The sequence below is a fragment of the Rhagoletis zephyria genome, unplaced genomic scaffold (genome assembly GCF_001687245.7).
Source record: "Rhagoletis zephyria isolate East Lansing unplaced genomic scaffold, Rhagoletis_zephyria_1.1 Rzeph_scaffold_04009, whole genome shotgun sequence".
Taxonomy (NCBI): domain Eukaryota; kingdom Metazoa; phylum Arthropoda; class Insecta; order Diptera; family Tephritidae; genus Rhagoletis; species Rhagoletis zephyria.
In genome coordinates this window covers 11,057-23,082 of record NW_016161092.1, presented here as the reverse complement: position 1 = coordinate 23,082, position 12,026 = coordinate 11,057, and the positions used below count along the sequence as shown (strand labels likewise).

Below are 12,026 nucleotides of genomic sequence, written 5' to 3'. Positions count from 1 at the left end.
TTTTTTTTGCTAAAAATTATTTGTATAATTATATTATTAATATAATTATTTGATTATTTTCAATTATTTTGGGGTTTTTTTTTAATTGCATGATTAATATAGTTATTTGATTATTTTGAATTGTTTTCGATTTTTTCATTTTACGATTAACATAATTATTTGATTATTTTTATTTTTTTTATTTTTATTTCAACTTGTGAATAATATATTGTACAATATTCGGCAATGTAATTTCTGTGGTTAATGCTGTAGTGTGAACGATATATAAGAAATTAGCAAATTAAAAGTTATTGTTAAACACCGCTCAGTGTAAATATTGACAAAATGTAATATCTCGAGAACAAAACCATCTAGCGAAATAAATTTAACAGCATTTTAAAGCATTTGAAAAAGAAAATCGAGGAAAAATAATTTCGTTGGATAAAAAAAAAGTTGCCTTCACCTTTCAAATCACCTTCAAATTAGGAGGTTCTCAATTTTTTTTATTTTCTTACCTGAGAACAGTATGAGGTGATCTTTTAAAAAAGTTTAAACAAGTATTTTTGGTGTTCTTGCATCAAGGAATCCCTTTCAATGGTAGCAGGAACCTAAAAAGGCATTTTGCATATTGTTTTAAGTTCATTATATGGTGTTTTTAGGTCAAAAGAAAGACAAAAAATCTAAAATTTTAATTTTGAAGGTCAAAGTAATTTTATTCAATGTGACCTTCAAAATCTATATATTATTCGGAAACAAAGCGCTTATTCCCAGCGATCTACAAGTCACACAGAGACAAATTATACATAAAATTTAAGTGCTCGATCTGAAACTTTGCACAAACTTTTCACATTTAAGATTCATTGAACCATTTTCGAAATATTTGCGTCGAAAGATTTTAAAATTTTTACATTGAGCAAAGCATTGCTACGTTCATTTCGATAGGCAGCAAGGTGTATTAAACAAGGTGGTGTTGGGGCGACAGCTGAGTTTTTCGCCGTGGAGGCCATTACGTCAAAATGATGTGTTTGTTGTAACTCATACCAATGACAGTATGGACATCAGCGTATAATTTGTTAGTGTAATTTTTTACTTATATACGGCCAACACCACCTTGTTAAATACGCCTTGATAGGCAGCGTCTCAGCGGACAATAGGAGAATGAAAAATTGTTCCATATATTCGCTTTCGTTTTTGTTTTTTTTTCATATCGTTCAAAGCATTGCTACATTAGGAGCGTTCCTTATCTCCCAGAAATAGTCAGAAAAAGTCCGAAGTAGTCAGAAAAAGTCCGAAGTAGTCAGATTTAGTCCAAAAAGCGTTCCTTAACTCGGAAATGACAGCAAAAATGNCAACAGTCAGTGAGAGCGACTCTCATCAGTCCGAAGTAGTCAGATTTAGTCAGAAGAATTTTTTCTGGCAAAATCCTGAAAAGTGTCAAACTCAACTGAATTTCAATTAACGGAAATTAAATACGCAAAAAGTGAGAATAATCTAAAAAGTAACAAAAGTGAATTCAAATTGGAAGGAGGCAAAAAATAATTGATATAGTAAAGCTGAAATTAGTCGAGAGCGCAGAACGTATACTTAAACGCAGTCTGTATACGCAGAATTTTGTCGATTACTGGAGCCCTCAGTGTTGCTTACTACACTGTTGCCCCTCTTCAATACCTTTTCATNTTTTCATAAACTTACCCTTTCAACCACAATTTTTCGTGCTATAATAGATTGTAGCTAAATATAAACTACTTAGTTTTCAACAAAAACCTATTTAATAGTAAATTTCAAATATTTTAAACATATTTTGAATAGGAACTTAGAACTTTTTTACCATCTGCAAAATTGACGAAGTGGCAACCATCTAAAGAAGGAGAAATCAGCTGACACGGAAAAATCTAAATTCCGCAGATTTCTGCGATACGGGCTACAACTACAGAAAAATTCTACGGTGTTGAGTTTTCATTCACATGGCGCTTTGGTAAGGCAGATCGTGTCAGCTGACTCGGGTTTACGTACCGGTAGGTTTACGTTCTTGACTAATTTCAGCTTAAGTGTTTATTGTGCTTGTGCTTGTGTGAATGTGTTTTGTACATACATTTCCATTCTTATTTGACGTTAGCTTTGTTGTTGCCATTCTTTGGACTAAAAATTTGGTTTTTTGCGTTCCTTTACTTTTCCTGTTATTCTCTTTTAGTGAGCGCATTTTGCTTACGCTCTGGCATTTTGACACTTTTCAGATTTTAGTCCAAAAAGATAAGGAATGAACCTATTGGTGTGCATGCACGATTGAGAGAATATCATTCTTGCATTCGGGAAACACGCTTTGTACTCTCGTTCGTCTGAGTAATTCAAGTTGGCTGACAACAACAATTGCGTACAAAAGAGTTTCTGTGTGTGAATGCAAAGGGCAAAACCAAAACCTAGTCAAAGAAAATGTTCCCTTTGGCTCTGTACATATGTATGTACCAGTGTTGCAAGTTTGTGAGATTTCGCCCTTTTTTCGGGATTTCATGACTAAAAAGGGTGAATGGGATTTTCTGTCGAAAAACGGGATTTTTTGCCTACCATACCAAGCAAGAAAATTAAGTAATTGATAAATAAGAAAAAGCTGATCACTGTGGTAAATTAACGCCGTTCATATGAACCCTATCAGCAGAATTTCATTCACTTTAAATGAATTGTAATAGCAAGTTTATGAGTTATACAAAAAGTAATTGGGGAAAATAAAGTGATATAAGTTTGAAAAACGTGTGGGGAACTCGAGAAGTTGTGTATTTTGAAAACATTGAAAAAATGTCCAATCATGGCTTGTTTTTTTCAAATTTTTTGAGTTTATAGATTCTGNTGATGAAATGTCAAAGCATACTGAGCATCTTTCTCTTTGACACCATGTCTGAAATCCCACGTGATCTGTCAAATACTAATGCATGAAAATCCTAACCTCAAAAAAATCACCCGTTACAAAAAGTAATTGGGGAAAATAAAGTGATATAAGTTTGAAAAACGTGTGGGGAACTCGAGAAGTTGTGTATTTTGAAAACATTGAAAAAATGTCCAATCATGGCTTGTTTTTTTCAAATTTTTTGAGTTTATAGATTCTGAAAATATTTTGAGTGATTGTATTCTTTGATAATGCAAATAGTAAAATTTGCGATTAGCAAACGTTTGGGAGGTAGTCGTTAACAAAGAGGCAGTAAATAGTTCAATTGTTACTGACATCAAAACGAAAAAGGGAAATAGATTAAGCGAACAAGCATTAAATATGTGTGACTACACAATCTAATTTACTTAACAAACAATCTAATTGTGCGACTTAGGGCCAATTTTTCTGTGCACGGCTGTGGTTTAAAAATAGTTTAAACACCCGAGCTGGCTGGTTTAAACTAAGATTAGCCAATGAAATGTCAGCCATGTGATCAATTTAAACGCGAAAACGAATGAAAAGGCTGTTGTAAAATATGTAGGTTAGAGCGGGTCGAAAATCTAATTTTTCTCCTTGGTAATAGTGAAAATATATTGTATCATGAAGTCAACAATAAGCCTGCAAAATATTAGTTTTTTATTTTAATTGTAAGAGCCCGCGCATCGACCGCCAAGTGACCCACAGCGCACTAGTCGAATAAGACCAATTCTTGTTAAAAATTCTGGGTTCAGCAAAAAGGTTTGGTGCATATTATTAGATAATGAATCCGTTAATGCAAAAGATAAAGTCAAACATCATTTCTCGCAGCCCTTTAGCTTATCGTTAATCTCAAACTTATCTGTTTTTAAACCAAATTGTAATTGTTTTGTTGATAATTGCACTGGCCTATAGTCAAAAGATGTAAAGAACAGCATTAACAATGCTGGCGTCCATTTAGGTCGCTGGTCCCAAATATTCTAATCTTTTTTTTAATATTAGATACAGTTTGCGAACTTTTGCAAATTTAGGAACAATATCGGTAGCTCTAATAGAAAGGCCATTATTTTCCATCATCGTGGAAAAATTTTGTTTATGAAAATGAGTATGGAAACACTGAACAGGCACAACTTCTAGAAACACTAATTTGTTTACTTATGTTTATGCATACAATATAAAAATCAGGGGCGAGATCCGGATGAAAAATTTTGTCGGTTCGGTTCAACGAGAATAACAGGGAAAAGTAAAGGAACACAAAAAACCAAATTTTTAGTCTAAAATAGCAAAAGAATGACAACAACAAAACTAACGTCAAAAAAGAATGGAAATGTATGTACAAAACACATTCACACAAGCACAAGCACAATAAACACTTTATATCAATTATTTTTTGTCTCCTTCCAATTTCAATTCACTTTTTTACTTTTTAGATTATTCTCACTTTTTGCGTATTCTTTAATTTCCGTTAATTTAAATTCAGTTGAGTTTGACACTTTTCAAGATTTTGCCAGCAAAAATTCTTCTGACTAAATCTGACTACTTCGGACTGAAGAATGTCACTCTCACTGAGTGTTGCTCTCACATTTTTGCTGTCATTTTCGAGTTAAGGAACGCTTTTTGGACTAAATCTGACTACTTCGGACTTTTTCTGACTATTTATGGGAGATAAGGAACGCAACTAATGTTGGCAAACATCAGACTGCCCCTCAATGGTTTTACCTTGTTATGTTTTTTATCGTGGTTTTACGTGTTTTTGATACTTTTTTATGATGTTTTTTGCTTCTCCTGTAAAATAAAAAATTTTTTGGCTAGGGACTTTGTGAATTAAGGTGACGATATGTAAACCGTTCATCCTGGAATTTTTTAAATGATTATTTAAACAAATATTTTAAATCAATTCAAAGGCCATATAAATTTTAGATAGTGTTTGGCACGCGGAAATCTGGGAATGTTTAAAAGAAATATATCAGATGAAAAAAATGCTTCCGTATTCAACTTCATATTCTTTCTTTTATTTCCACGAACTGTTTGCTCCTCTCGTCACATGAACCCCGGTAATAATTTTTTAAGAGTAGTTTTGGTTTCGCAAAAAACTAAAAGTGTCACACAAACCTATTGGTGATAATTACAAAAAAAAACATAATTTTCTTTTTCTAGTATAATATTTAGTCTCTGTGTACGTACGAATAAATAATAACTCTTGCACGAATAAATTTCTTCCTTAGGGCAAGAAGGTGTACTATCATAAGATTATCATTGAATCTCCTGAGGGTAAGGAGATAGTCAGCGTTAAGTGTATTACAACCGAACCCTTCTATAATGCACTCATGATGAATGTCACCAAACGCGAGCACCATGGCATTGTAAGGCGCGATGTTCTACCGGCTGGGTTTCAAGAGCCAGAGTAAGTTTTGTCTATAAATATGTAACTCGACATATTGTATACATTTGCATTTTTTAATGATTTATTTATAGAGACTTGGAGATTACCACTTCTTTGACAGAACGTGCACCGGAACCACGCCTATCGATAGGTGTCAATCAAAATGGAAAAAAGGTCACTGGTGACCTCACAGTTACTCCTGGTACACCATTGACAATGGAAATAAATTTGGATCGTGACTCTGCTCCCGTCTACGGGCTAGGAGTGAATTATCTTGAAGTAACTGACACTCGCCAGCTCTCTGAAACCATAGTTTTCAAAGGGTAAACAAAAGTTTAAAAAATTTAAATGTAATGTCTATTCAACAATGATTATTCAGGTGCACAGTGGACCCGTATCTCTTCGAAAATTTCAACACTATTGATGGCGACACACTGACAGCGAAATTCAAAGCGTTTAAATTCCCCGATTCCTCTTACGTACAATTCCGTGCAACGGTCAATGTCTGTCTAGACAAATGTCTCGGAACTCAATGCTCAAATGGACAAGTCGGTTATGGACGCAGAAGACGGGATACCACTGAGCTATTAGCTCAGGGTTTGATGGATACCAATAAAGTGTACGAGATATCTTTGGCCATGTTCATAAAAATCAACGACATTGAAGGCGTCAATCGTAGTGAGTCCATTGATATTTTTCAATATTAATTACATGCATATATATTAGCGTGATCCAAAATAACTAGCCTATCGAATTTATGGCGTTAGAATTACCTATTTACTGAGAAGAACATTCTCCCATTTAGAAAAAATTGTATTTTAATTTTAAAAGGTGTCGGTGGGCATTTGAAATTTTCCATGTAAATAACATGTAAAAAAATTTGTATTCGTAAATTTTTTCTAGGCATATTCTTGTAGGGCATCTCTAGAAAATTACCCTGAATTTGGTTGACTTAGACACGATTAATAGTATTAAACAGGGACCCAAAATAATTATTATCCTACTATTTGAGATCAAAAACGTCGCCTTGTTTTAAAGGAAATTTTTTTCGTCTTTGTATAATAATTATTTCGAGAAATATCTTTTTTCGTCTCGCAGGACAGTTATTTTCAGATGGAAATTATTTACGTCTTTTCATAATAATCATATGGAATTTTTATTTTTATTCGTCTTCGGTACGCTTATTTCGAGACGAATATGATTTACGTCTTCTCTTAATAATTATGAGGGACTTTTATTTTTTTTCATTCCCCGGGACGTTTATTTTAATACGGAAAGGATTTACGTCTTTTCATAATAATTATATGTGACTTTTATTTTTCTCGTCTCTCGTGACGTTTATTTCAGGACGACAATGATTTACGTCCCACATTTTCTCTTAATAGAATCGGTACACACGAAATTAAACGCAAATGTCTCCGTGCTCGATTATTGATTCGCTAACATCTGGCAACCTTTTTCAAAAAACTGAAACTATGTAAAAGCAAAGCCCTTTAATTTGACACCTCATTTTTGAAAATCTAACGAACGATACAGATTTGATGACATGAACAATCGTGGCGTTTAATATTTAACGCGTTAAAAAACCGAACTCAATTAAGAAGTTTCATTTCAATAAAAGTACCATATAATTATTAAGAGAATATGTAAATCATTTCCGTCTTGAAATAAGCGTCCCGAGAGACGAAAAAAATAAAAATCCCACATAATCATTATGAGAAACATAAATCATAAAGATCCGTTATAATTATTATGAAAAAAAATTTATATCTTAAAATAATCATGCCGCGAGACGAAAACAACTTGTCCATTGTTCAGTAATAATTATAGAGCAATATTTAATTTTAGAATGTTCGGCAGCTAGAAGCGTCAAGTAGATGAATACTGCGAACAAGGCGAATTTATACAAGGTGCTGTTACTGGAGTATTTAGATTTTCGCCGCGGTATTTCTTAATGTCAAAATAATAGGTTTGTATCAAGGCGAATTAATATAAGTTGATAGCAGGAGTACAAAAACAAAAATTTACATGTATTTTGTTTTTGCTTTGGTGGCATAAACTGTCAAAATCTGTAAGAGTGTGTGTAGAAATTCAAACAAAATTTTTCAATTTGATATCAGAAGCCGTGCGGCGAAACACATACACAAAATCAGCTGAGCTAGTAACACCACCTTATATAAATTCGCCTTGGTTTGTATAGTAACTTCTCCAGTAAAACATTGCAGCCAGAGCGTAAAAGCAAAATAGAGCGTAAAATTGATAAGAAAAGAAAACTAGCAGAAAAAGTTACTGAACGCAAAACTAGTAAAAACTTGCAAGTGAATAGTTTTGATATTCTGCTGTAAACATTTTACTGTTTATAAATCAGTTTTAAACTCTTTGCTTTTCACACAAGCACTTACACAGTATAGTACATCATTAATATTTTGATTTCCACTCATTTTACTTTTGTTTGTGCTAAACCAATTCAACAAATGGCGGCCTATGACATTTATTCTTCTTCTTCTTCTGCTAGCTAATTTCTGCTAGTAGAAATTTCACTAGCAAGAATTTGCAGCTCTCCCGTGTTGTTGCGCTCTCGATTTGTTGCTCTCCTGCAAATTTTTTTGGTTATCATCAGGGAACGGATTTTTTGGAAATTGCCTTTTTTTCTGCTAAAGAGATAGAGTATATTCGATTAAGAATGTCCACGATTTAGCTTTCCCTGATTCCATATATACACATTTGATTTGCCTTTTTTAAAGATATTTGCCTTTTTTAAGATATTTGCCTTTTTTGCCTTTTCTACCTTTAAAAAGGTGATTATAGCGTTTACAATTTTTTTTTTTAAGATTAAAAAATATACACATTGCCCATGCGGCTTATAGAAGCGCAGAGACCCCTTGCCAAATTGGTGTTGGAAAAATTCAAAGCCGTTTTCTCAGCTAACGAAGGCTTGGATACAATAAGGGGTGTGGATAAAACTATAAAGGGCGAGGAAACGCCCTTATTCCTGATAATATGAACGTTTCAAACGTTCCATATTTAAATTGGGCTCCCTTGTATCAACTTACGTCGATCGCACATTTAGTACAATCAAGGCTTTTCTTCGCGAAAATCGAATCAAAATGCTGCCAGAAAACTTCAAAATGCATCTTGTGGTTCAATGTTACTACAACTATACAGATTAAAGTTTTATGAGTTAGAAACTCGGAAGGATAAAATAGTCAAAGATTCAAAGTACAAATTTTTCATATAATGAAACTAGTTCATAGTTTTTCTCTTTTTACTTGTAATATAAACATTTCTAAAAAAATATATATTTTTGATTGTTCTTCGTATTTTCTGTCTTTTTTTAGTGCCTTATTTTGCTTTTTTTGCAATACCTTTTTTTTGCCTTTTCCTGCCTTTTTCGCTGTTTTATTTTGCCTTTTTTTGGGTCTTTTACAATACCTAGTGCCTTTTCCTGCCTTTTTCGCTATTTTATTTTGCCTTTTCCAGCCTATTTCGTTACTTTATTTTGCCTTTTTTATAGGTTTTTAGGTCCTAAAAATCCGTTCCCTGGTTATCATACACTTTTCCAGTAAAAATTTGCAGGTTTCTTCTAATATGAATTCGCCTTGTTTACAACAAGCACATCATTTTGACATTAGGAAGTACCGCGGCGAAAATCTAAATTCGCCAGTAACACCACCTTGTTTAAATTCCCCTTGACTGCGAACAGCGAGAGAATGAGAGATAAACTTCAGAACGTTCTAGAGTTGCCATGAGTGCGAGCGCAGGTATATAAAGCCGCCGTTACAGATAGAAGACAAGTCAGCTGCAAGTTAGCAAGCTACCAGTCAAATTGTAAACCAGAGATCAATTGTGTAAAGCGAAGCGCACATTGGCGCGATTCTGTCGTTGCGAATCCGCAAGCCCAAAAATTACAACAATGCTACCCATACATTTTAATGCGCTAGCGCACACTTGCACGATTCCGTCGCTGCGAATTTTTCGAACATTCAATGTTCCTCTCTATTGACGCGTTCGAAACGCGGCTTGCAGCGTTTTGAAGGCGTCAGAGAAGAAGAAGAATGGTGTCACAGCAATAAAGGCAAAGAAAAAAAAACGTGTATTGTACAAAAACTAATAAAAACGTTCGTAATAATAGTATTTTGTACGATTTGGGCACGCCGAGTGCGAAAATACACGAAATAAAGTGAAAATTGAANTCAGCTGCAAGTTAGCAAGCTACCAGTCAAATTGTAAACCAGAGATCAATCGTGTTAAGCAAGTTTTGTAAAGTGATTTAATTGCTTTAACTAGTGTTGTTAATTGTTGTTAATGCATAAACAAGTATTGTGAAGTGTTTGTTGTACAATAAAGTTAATTGTACTGTAATTTGGTCATCGTGAGCGTTTGTTTAACAATCCAGCGATACGAACCTGGANTATTGTGAAGTGTTTGTTGTACAATAAAGTTAATTGTACTATAATTTGGTCATCGTGAGCGTTTGTTTAACAATCCAGCGATACGAACCTGGGGATTTTTGGTAATTCCCAAGACCGATAGAATACTGTATTCGTAAACTGAATTTTATTATTAAGCAGAATATTAATGTTTAAAAATGCAATAAAAAATAAATAAATGGACTAAAACTCTCTCTTCTCCGGTTTACAATCAAAATTTTCTACACATTTTGTATTATTTTAGTGTAAGTTTTTTCATTTAGCAGACATATTTCCAATCATAAAGCCTTAAAACTGCGTATTTCTGCTTTTCATAGCCCGTAATTATATATATTTTTCAGTCTTGACAATCAACATTAAGGCCATTTTTTGAGAATTGATTGTCCTTAAAGAATATGTCAATATATTTCATTTCAAACGGTTCAATAGTTATTAAATCTTTAATGAAAACTAATTTTTGTACATGTTATTTACATGGAAAATTTCAAATGACCGACACCTTTGAAAATTGCCATACAAATTTTTCCAAATGGGAAAATTTTCTTCTCAGTAAATAGGTCCTTTTAAGACCATAAATTCGTTATGTTAGTTATTTTGGATCCCTCTAATATATATTTTTATGGGAAAAATTATACATGAGTATGTTAACCAAAAACTTTGTTTTCAGATGAAGTACTACAATTGGAGGAGAAATTGCGTGAGCTGAAATTGGCTAATCAGCGTCTGGCGCGCAACAGTCGCGTTCATTTCGGCGAGTCCTTAAAGGCTTTTGATCAGCCATTAATGTCCGAGCCAGCGTTCGTGGTTGACGAGAGGGAACTTAGTCAAGCCCAAATAAGCGCAAGCAGCGCTACCTCAAGCAGGTCACTGGGATGGCTACTTTTGCTACTGGGACTTTACACAATTGTTCGGAAATTTATGTAAATAGAACTTCGACCTACAACCCAAAAACTTGTCCACGGAAGTTGCAATGGCTTTTAAAAATTTCACCTACTCAAGAAAAGTATAAAATGGGAGGATGTAATATGCCCGAGTGAATTACCTAGTATAAAGTAGCCACAGGGAAATGAGAAATAATATTCAGGTTGCATTGGAAAAGAGTGTATGTAATACATATGTGTCAATTTTTAGTAAATGGTACATATCATTATACGTATGCGTGTAGTTGCATTAAATCTTAGTAAGAACGTTTGCAAATAGTACTTATTAACTGCCATCAAAACTGTGGAATATTAAAAAAACTAAAAGATTATAAACATTTTAAATTAAAATAAAACAAAATATACATGCATACATACTAATAATTAGAGCTCGAATTTTTATGCTAAAAAATAAGCCTAAAATATGTACCCTCTACCTAAACATACTTAAGCAGTACTTACTTATATACCAGCATAAACATTTTGCTTAATGTTATGATACTACGTATGTACATATTTTCCGGCCTTTTTTAACTTAAAACTCCGAGCTTTACTAAATAATCTTGATAGAGAAAAATGAGAACGTACATACATCTAAGAAATCAGTATGGCAGCTGAAAATTATGACTAACTTTTGTACCAATTTAAATACGTAGTATGTTAAAAGCTTAGGGTCCAGGTTTAATAAAATATACGTAGTATTTTTCTTGAAGAATTTTCAGCAGATTTTACTGACGATAAATTTTGTTTCTAACGATTAAGTCACTACTAGTCTACTAAGATAAAAAGTTTTGTTTAAGCTAATTCAAAAATAATTTTAATAATAAGCAAAGGAAAAATAACTAATAAATATCGATTCTATATATATTACTAAGTACCTTGACTTAAGATTTTCTTTGTTATTTTAGGCCTCATTGGGAGTGTCGCGTCGCATCGAAAATTACAGGCATTCAGGGTTGCCACTGACTAAAAAAATACTTACCATCCACTTGAAAGGAAATCTACCAAATATGGAAAATATCTACCAATAACTTTTTTTAGTTATTTTTATAAAAACTATAGTTTTGTACTATCGTTTCTACAAAAGCGAAAGTTATGAAACTAAAGGCAACAACGAAACTTTATCATTTGGAGTTCTTCTTCTTCTTATTTGGCGCTGTAACCGCCTAAGCGATTTTGGCCGAGTTCAAAACAGCACGCCAGTCATTTCTCTTCTGTGCTAACTGACGCCAATTGAAAATGCCAAGTGAAGCCAAGTCCTTCTCCACCTGGTCTTTCCAACGCAGAGGAGGCCTTCCTCTTCCTCTGTTACCAGCATCGCGGCCCGCGTTGAATATTTTCAGAGCAGGAGCGTTTCTGTCCATCCGAACGACATGGCCAAGCCAGCGGAGCCGCTGAATTTTAATTCGCTGCACTAT

General features: G+C 33.6%; 1 protein-coding gene across 1 annotated transcript in view; it reads left to right on the top strand.

The window, feature by feature from the left end:
* Positions 1-11,482, top strand: part of qsm (Zona pelucida superfamily protein qsm) — a 26,554-nt gene extending 15,072 nt beyond the window's left edge. The window contains exons 2-5 of the mRNA XM_017625359.1: positions 5,101-5,279; positions 5,351-5,581; positions 5,638-5,936; positions 10,356-11,482. Coding sequence (XP_017480848.1) covers positions 5,101-5,279; positions 5,351-5,581; positions 5,638-5,936; positions 10,356-10,612 — 966 coding nt within the window. The 3' untranslated portion in view covers positions 10,613-11,482. The remainder of the gene's footprint in view (positions 1-5,100; positions 5,280-5,350; positions 5,582-5,637; positions 5,937-10,355) is intronic.
* The last annotated feature ends 544 nt before the right edge of the window (positions 11,483-12,026 follow it).